At 41.2% G+C, this 9,297-nt stretch overlaps 1 protein-coding gene across 1 annotated transcript; it reads left to right on the forward strand.

The window, feature by feature from the left end:
• Nucleotides 1–2,368: 2,368 nt before the first annotated feature.
• Nucleotides 2,369–4,909, forward strand: LOC103515532. Its single transcript, XM_008480467.2, is given in 3 exon segments — nt 2,369–3,185; nt 3,188–4,282; nt 4,372–4,909. Coding segments are annotated over 3 exon segments (2,415 nt in total). The 5' UTR covers nt 2,369–2,403.
• The last annotated feature ends 4,388 nt before the right edge of the window (nt 4,910–9,297 follow it).

Here is a 9,297-nt window from a genome sequence, read left to right on the forward strand (position 1 = left end):
ATTGCTCAATAGCTAGAGATCGGACAGAATCGGTCAGATTCAATAGCCCAAAGAAGAAAAAAAATGTCAAAAACCCATCTGATTGATCAATATTTTTAATCCTGCCATTTCATCTACATCCCCAATAAGGGGAAACAATATCTCAGTATAACTCAATTTCTTAATTTTTTACATAGGTAACTAAACATCTTTTCTGTATATTTGGTATAAGGAGGGCCAAAACCAAATGTCAGCCCAAAAGCAATCACCTCAGGGCTGATTGAGATTTGAGAGGCTGGCGAAAAAAGCCGACCCCGTCTGAACAGGGGAAAAGGTATAAGTAAGGCCATCGGCTGTCACAGCGCCCTTATTAGCCCTTGCCCTGTCACTGCGACCTTATTAGCCCTTGCCCTGTCACTGCGCCCTTATTAGCCCTTGCCCTGTCACTGCGCCCTTATTAGCCCTTGCCCTGTCACTGCAACCTTATTAGATCTTTTGTGACTTCAAAATACTAGATAGTTTTAGCGAAATTAGGAACTGACGTCCCCTTGAAGAGACCGGATAAACATCCCTGACCATGTGTACTGTACTTGATTTTATGTAATGTACGAGCGTGTGGTTTATGTTTTTATGTAACTTGTAGAACAATATGTTATCATCGCTTCGCACATTAACTTCCGTTACAAATGGGCGACCCTAAACGGTCAGGGTCGAAATAAGGGCGCCCGTTAAGATCTATTTGTGGTTCTGGAATACTTGTGTGCATTTCAACATGATTCTGTTACTACATACTAGGGTATTTTACTTTTGGGAAACTTTTGGAATCGGAACCGGTTCGCTTTTAAGTAGTTTCCACAGACGGGGATGAGGGTGGGCTTCGACAAATTGGAATGCTTCGTTCAGTCCGACCTGTGAACAAATGTACGGAAGATCTTTGACAACACCTGCCTAGTGGTCAAGGCGCTCGCCTGGTAAACAGGAGGGCGTGGGTTCAATCCCAGCCGAGGTATGGAATTTTATCCTCAATATAATTTGTTCGCTTTTGGAAACTAAACGTCTAGCGCCTGTACTAAACTATAGGAAATCCAAGATGACGCGATCAGAATCGAAAGTTTTCCGAAATAAAAAAAAAACACCTACTTTAGAGACTTTGTGAACCATCTGACTATTTCACAGCTGAAAGTTACAGAGGTACAACTATGGTTCTCTTGTATATTAACTTGAAGAAAAAAGACTTCAAAGGTTCTCGTATAGACATCCCACGTCTTTTCTCGGGAGAACGTTGGCCAAGTTGCAAAGTTCAAAGGTTGTGACGACTTTATTTGCGAGCGTACAATGTCCCCCCAGGACCTTGCAAAATGCGTAGACCTTGCAAAATTTCTATTCCCTCTTATGACACATTTCATAATTGCATTAGGTTAAGAGCGCCTCTACGTAACTTTGAATCATAAATCGTGGTGCATATAATCAAGATGTTGACGAGCACCACCTAAATAATATAATATAAGATAAATAGAAATCATAAATCGCCCTTAATGTGACTTTAAATCATCCATGTATCGCCCCTTAACTCTGACACGAAGCGTACGCCCCATCATAATTGCATTAGGTGAAGAGCGCCTTAATGTCACTTTGAACCATAAATCGTGGTGCATATAACCAAGATGTTGACGACCACCACCTAGGTACATAATATAATATGTAGAAGATAAATAGAAATCATAAATCGCCCTTAATGTGACTTTAAATCATCCATGTATCGCCCCTTAACTCTGACACGAAGCGTACGCCCCTGACACCCACACAAATTCTAAGGGCGGATAGTGAAACTAACATTATCTTGGGTATTTTTCGAGTAAACAAAGCAAATATTAACAATGAAACACATTGCGTTATCACTGGTATTGTGTCAACAAGACTCGATGTAAGAATAGCTAATGAATGTTATGAATGTCACATGTGAATGAAAGTTCAGGTGAGAACGTTGCGAGTGGTGTATGATCGCGATGATAGGGCGTGAAAAGAGATGTCTTACTTGTGTAGAGAAGTACAGATCGGAGAAGAATGTTCATAATGCAAAAAAAAAGACTGTAAAATTGCGAGAACATTGATATTTTATTCAATTGCCTCGGAAATTAAATCACTCATAAATTCATAATAGAGAGTTCAGTCACTTGATAAACTGATACAAAGAACCCTTTGTCAGATCATTTCTCTAACTGCAATTCTTCATTTTCTGTTGCAGAATTCATCTCGATGCTGTTGTGACCAAGCCTGGTTTCACAATGGGCCCCCCAGATGCAGATGTACGAGCAGCTGGTGTCATGTCAGGCGCGGATCCGTAAATCATTTCTCTAACTGCAATTCTTTAATTTCTGTTGCAGAATTCATCTCCATGCTGTTGTGACCAAGCCTGGTTTCACAATGGGCCCCCCAGATGCAGATGTACGAGCAGCTGGTGTCATGTCAGGCGCGGATCCGTACAAAGAACTCGAACTCTATTTGGAAAAGGTGAACGAGGAAATTGGCGAAGTCTTTGAAAAATGGGACACGCCCCTGACCAAGAAAACCATAAACGTTATCAAATTGAAAACGCCGCCGGACCTCATCGCACCGGCCAATCTAGTCTTACCAAAAATCCCCACCTCGGGGAAAACGCGAAAGTATCACTCGTTACCACGAAGAATTCATCAAAAGAACCAAAACTTCATCCTGCCGGAAAACTGGTTGGAGAATTTGCTTTCCGAATTCAATTCAATCGTTTCCGATGAGTTGGAAGAGTCACGGCAAGAATCAAAAGAAACGATTGAAAGTGTTGCGAAACATTCTGTAGACGATGAGGTCGACTTGGCGAGTATTAGTTACCAAAACAATCTACCTGACTTGATATCAAAATCATGCGATGACCTTCAAATACAAACCGGTCATCAGCAAACCCAGACATCCCCCCAGAGTAGCTCCTGGAGATCAGACTCTTCTGACTGCTGCTCAGTTACCTCTTTATCTTCTATTGAAGATGGTGCTTCTGCTGTAAGCTCGACCATTTCCACACCAGTCCACATGCCGGACTATTCATCTTCAAGCTGCAATGATTTCTTCTACAACTATTCCAACTTGAATCTGTCACCCGACCAACCCTCTTTCCATTCCCCTTTACATTTACATAACGATTTTGTACAGTCCGATTCCTCTAGTCACGTAAGAAACGCGCTGTAAGCTCGACCATTTCCACACCAGTCCACATGCCGGACTATTCGTCTTCAAGCTGCAATGATTTCTTCTACAACTATTCCAACTTGAACCTGTCACCCGACCAACCCTCTTTCCATTCCCCTTTACATTTACATAACGATTTTGTACAGTCCGATTCCTCTAGTCACGTAAGAAACGAAAATTCCGCTCAAAGTTTTAATCAAAATTGTAATACCATTCCAAAAAGTCCGTCGGTGCGACGAAAAGATAGCATGAAGTATCGTACGGAAACGATATCGGATCCGAACTTGTCACGGCCGGAGCGTCCCGATACGTTGCCGCTACGTATGAACTCGCCCGCATCCTTATCCGATACACCATCATCCCCCTCATCCACTTCACTTAGAATTGAAAATATTTCATCCGAGCTGCTGACAAACAAATCATCCTCAGCGCCAATGCTCAAATCTGACGGGTCTTCAACCTCGCAGAAGCGCGTTCTCAAACAGCCTCGCTCCCAGTCTGACAGACACCTGACGGAAATCGAGGCCAATGAAGCGTGCAAGTGGTTGAGAGCCGCTGGGTTTCCACAATATGCCCAGATGTTTGAGGATCATCAGTTCCCCATTGACATCAAGTCCGTACAAAAAGATCATCCATTCCTAGAACCTGACTCCCTGAGGTCACTGTTCCGACGACTTCAATGTTTAAACAAGTGTGCTAAAGTCAAAATGAACTTTCCACTTGAATCTATCAATGATTCAGATTCGGAACCTGATATTGCGCACAGCAACATGTGGACGTATCAGAAAGAAAATCAAAGGTGGTCGCGGCTTTGCAACGTTCAACCCTTCCCGGTTGTAAGCGAAGACATTTCCAACGCAAGCTCACCGGTCGATACCGATCAGTCATCTTTGGAAAGTACGATCAACCAGGCCATTGACCTCTGTACAGATGATACGCCTAATGATAACATAATCAAACCGTCTGATAGTAGTCAAGATAGTAGCGAAACAAAAGAAATTTCACCTGGAGGTGAGACTTCCATTTGGCATAGGAAAACGTCTAGTCCCGCTTCCATAAGCGTAGAGAAGCATAATAGTTTTAAGAGGTTTCACCTGGAAGTGAGACTTCCATTTGGCATAGGAAAACGTCTAGTCCCGCTTCCATAAGCGTAGAGAAGCATAATAGTTTTAAGAGTCACAAAGTACCTGGGAGGTCTTCCATTATCCGATGGCATAGCTTCCATAATAAAACATTGCTTGAGGAAAGTCAACTCAAGAGAAAAAGCGTCCTCAACTCTGGACAGCTGATTTCATGGTTGACTGTGGGACAGTTGCATTTATTACGACGTCTGTCGCTACTCAAGCTAACAGCCCTCATGGACAGGTACTGTCCACTCACACGGTCTAGTGGGTGGACCTGGGAATTGCCCAAATTTATGACGAAGAAAACCAAATTCCATCATTTCAAAAACAACAATTCCGTGTTTGGCGTTCCCCTCCTGGTTAATATTCAGAAAACTGGATACGCGCTACCAAAGTTCATCATTAGCTCGTTCGAGTGGTTGATCAACAATGCGAGCGATCAGATTGGAATCTTTCGAAAACCCGGCGTTAAAACGCGCATCCAAAAGTTGCGTGAGAGTGAAAATTACAAAGTAAACAAAGATCCACACAATATAACCCCCTACATTATGGCATTAAACAAAACAGGTCGACCTGGAAACTCAACATGAAATACACTTTGACTAAACTACACTCGGGTGCGGAAAATTTGGGACACTTTTGATTTCATTCTCGGAACGGCTGGCTTTCTCCTATCCTGTCTTTCTCTCTTCGATTTCGGGACGGTAAGACCTTAGCAGTTACAGTTCCCTCTACCAAACCTCTTGAAAAAAAATAGCATTCCTTTACTCTTACTCTTACAGCAATGAAAATGAGTTTCTAAATACTTCCATTCATTACTCTAACCCTTTCCTAAGTTTGTTGGTGGGAACTTTAACTGCTAAGGAAGGTCTTATCGTGCCGAAATCGAAGAGAGAAGGATAGGATAGGAAAAAGCCAGCCGTTCCGAGATCGAACCTTAGTTGAGAACGGGCCTGGGTCTAAGTGACTATCTAAAAAGCTAAAATCCGCACCGGGCGGGAATCGAACTCGCGACCTAGCGCTTAAAATCCAAAGGCTGTCTTTAATTTGGTTAATTAGGTTGGCACAAGATACATACCATCATCGATTTTTCTGTTAACTCCATTTTCAATGAAAAAATTGTTGTGAAAAACTCCCAAAGTCAACCTAATATCCCGATTTTTTTGCTCCCTAGTGTATAATCCAGATCTCCCTCTCCCTGTTCTAAGATCTAAGACGTTTGTTGGGAAAACATTAAATTTTATTCTTCATTCTTGATTTCACAATGTGTCCCCTCTATCGTTTCTTTGGCTGCTTAAATTAACGTTTTTATTACCACTGAAATTAACCCTCGTGGTGATAAATGGACGGTTTCGTGGTACTTCCATTCATTACTCTAACCCTTTCATAAATTTGTTAGTGGGAACTTTAACTGCTAGGGAAGGTCTTATCGTGCCGAAATCGAAGAGAGAAGGATAGGATAGGAAAAAGCCAGCCGTTCCGAGATCGAACCTTATCTATTCAGGCTAAAATCCGCACCGGGCGGGAATCGAACTCGCGACCTAGCGCTTAATTTAATTTGGTTAATTAGGTTGGCACAAGATAGCAAGATACCATCATGGATTTTTCTGTTAACTCCATTTTCAATGAAAAAATTGTTGTGAAAAACTGCCAAAGTCAACCTATCCCGATTTTTTTGCTCCCTAGTGTATAATCCAGATCTCCCTCTCCCTGTTCTAAGATCTAAGACGTTTGTTGGGAAAACATTAAATTTTATTCTTCATTCTTGATTTCACAATGTGTCCCCCCTCTATCGTTTCTTTGGCTGCTTAAATTAACGTTTTTATTACCACTGAAATTAACCCTCGTGGTGATAAATGGACGGTTTCGTGGTAGCAATTAAATGAAGGGTTCTGGGAACGATTAATTTTTATTAGTTACACAAGCAACGAGAGAAACAATCTAACGTACTGCTCTGATACAGAGTTGGTAGAGTTCTGGCAAAGAGTTGCCACATGACACAGTGTCAAGAATTTTTGTGAATTATCGAGACCAACTTTGAAGATTGGTTGCTCATTCAGTGCTTGTTTGAAGATGAGAAAGAGAGAGAAAATTAAACTGTGTGGTAAGCTTGAATGCTTGTTACAAATGTCGGTTCCCGGTTGAGCAGCGCGCAGACTGATCATACACTTCAGACATTTCCGACAAATTTTGTATTTTGCTTCCTATTTTAAGTAATGGTAGTATGTTGGAAATGTCTGATACGGACAGGTGTGCGGACTACCATTACTTAACATAGGAAGCAAAATACAAAATTTGTCGGAAATGTCTGAAGTGTTGGAAGTGTCTGCGCGCTGTTAACGTACTGCTCTGATACAGAGTTGCTAGAGTTCTGGTAAAGAGTTGCCACATGACACAGTGTCAATTTTTGTGAATTATCGAGACCATCTTTGAAAATGGAGGAGTCGAGGAGTTGCAAGTTGCAATTGGGAAAATATTATTAATAAAAGGTCGATTGCTACGTAAACGCTTGCGTACAAACAAACGAAGCGGGAGTCTTGAATTATGACGTCATCGCCTACGGGAGCGTATGCCGTTACGTCAAACTTTACGATTTACCGGTATTTTTTAAATCGATTTATCTCGGTATCTAGAAGTCGTAGAAGAAAAAGAAAAATTCCGTTCTTCCTTATTTTTCCTGCTCTATGACTTTGAAACATCACCCAAGTAAGCGCAACTGATCTATTGGTTGCTCATTCAGTGGTTGTTTGAAGATGAGAAAAAGAGAGAAAATTAAACTGTGTGGTAAGCTTGAATGCTTGTTACAAATGTCGGTTCCCGGTTAGACCACCTCGCGAAATTTTACACGGACTTTGTACCCGAACTCCCAAGCTCTAGATCCCAACTCCACCACTGGGCCACTAACTTCCACTTTTACTGGCCCGATTGACTTGAAAATGGCACCTCGCTAAATTTTACACGGACTTGTACCCGAACTCCCAAGCTCTAGATCCCAACTCCACCACTGGGCCACTAACTTCCACTTTTACTGGCCCGATTGACTTGAAAATGGACATACTTCTGTATGTTATATCGAATAATAATAGTAATAATGGGATATTCTGTCAAAAATTTTGAGATATTTTTGTAATAAAAGCATGTAGTTTTTACTTATACACTTTTCGCCGATCGCCCACCAAGGGTTAATCGGTTGACGTGTATATTCGCAACAAAGTACCTCTCCCATTCCTAAACAAATATTTGCCAAAGCGGGTTAAACCCAACACAGCCGTTATCACCAACTATTTAGGTTACAGTGTGGTCTGTCACACAATTGACAAGCCCCCCCCCCCATATATTGTAATAATATATACAGGGTGTCCTTTAAATTATTATAGATTTGAATATTTATTCCGCTAATAGTTAAGTCTACGAAAATAATAAAACCTGAGTATGGATGAAAGAAAGAACTATTCTCCAAACGATTATTCAGAAGCCGCGACAATGAGGAAGAAAGCTCCTTTCTGTGTTTAACCTAACCCTATGATAACACTGGTGACTGCTCATTTTGTGACAGCTCCTTTGTAGCAATTTTCCATTGACGTGACTTCTCAACAAGCACCAACGATTCTGTGTACCCCCAGTATGCTAAGTATCAATTCACAATAGGAGAAGTATTAGAAATATTTAAGGCCCTTAAATACTATATTAAGGGCCTTAAATATTATACTTACTGTTTAAGAGGGACGCTAATACTAGCTAATAAAAAATATCAAGAGGGGTCCCATGTTTTTTATTATAGTCTTATTATTATCATTATTATTATTATTTTCATCATTATTATCATTATTATTTCTCCTACCATTTGTTAAGCCTTGTTACAATTTGTTAAGCACAAGGAAATTATTCTTATGGAATTATTTTTTTCAACATATACTTAAAATAACATTAGACGTTTTGTTTTGCATATGTTAAGCTCAATCGGCGAAATTATTTTGTAGAAAAAAATGATGGGCCACTTTTCTTAGGCAGACCTGACAGGTACACCTGAACAGGTCCGCCTGTCAGGTCTACCTGATACCTGATAGAGTGGCTGGCCCTAATTCACTTCCACATGGATCACTGAAGTTAAGCAACCTTCTGCCTTGTTAGTATACGGATGGGTGACCATGACCATCTGGGCAATTGCATGCTATCTTTTCCCGGTCACTAAAGACCTTAACAGTTGTAGAGTTGTACAGTGGTGCAGCGGCTAACACGTTGGACTTTTGGTCTGGAGGTCAGTGGTTCGAGTCCAAGTCAAGTTATAAAATTTATCTAGGTGTAATAATCGGGGAGCGATATTTGTGACAAGCGTTTAAGTATGATCAACACAGATAAAAATTCCTTCTTTTTTCTCCTCTATCCAATCCAACAAACCCTGGAATGAGCATTTTCGCTGTTTGAGCCTAACATATTCATGTTTTTAATTTCTCTGTTGTCTTAAATGCTGTTTTACATTATGTTTTCGTATTCACATGTGTTTGTTTTCCTATGATGTATTTGGCCAAATTGACGCAAATCAGAAGTCAATACACTCGTCTTGACTTGTGTAAACTTCAGTGCCTTGTTCATTAGTCAATTTATAGTTGGCAAAATCTTTATCCATTTCCTTCCTCAAGCCTAGTTAGCTTGGTTGCTAGCGCATCTGCCTTGTAAGCGCTAAGCCGCGGATTCCCGCCCAGGGCGGATTTTATCCTGAACGGATAATGTTCATTCTAGGAACGGCTGGCTTTCTCCTATCCTGTCTTCCTTCTCTTTTCGAAGTCGGATAAGACCTTGGCAGTTACAGTTCCCTCTATCAAACCTCTTTAAAAAAATCCCTTTCTCAACCATATCCTGCCTCGGTGGTGTAGTGGCCAAGACGCTCGTCTGGTAATCAGGAGGGCGTGGGTTCAATCATTCCCTTTTGGAGACTGAACGCCCAGCGCCTGTACTGCCTCGGTTATACCTGCCTCGG

The sequence above is a fragment of the Diaphorina citri genome, unplaced genomic scaffold (assembly GCF_000475195.1).
Source record: "Diaphorina citri unplaced genomic scaffold, Diaci psyllid genome assembly version 1.1 scaffold1366, whole genome shotgun sequence".
Lineage (NCBI taxonomy): Eukaryota > Metazoa > Arthropoda > Insecta > Hemiptera > Psyllidae > Diaphorina > Diaphorina citri.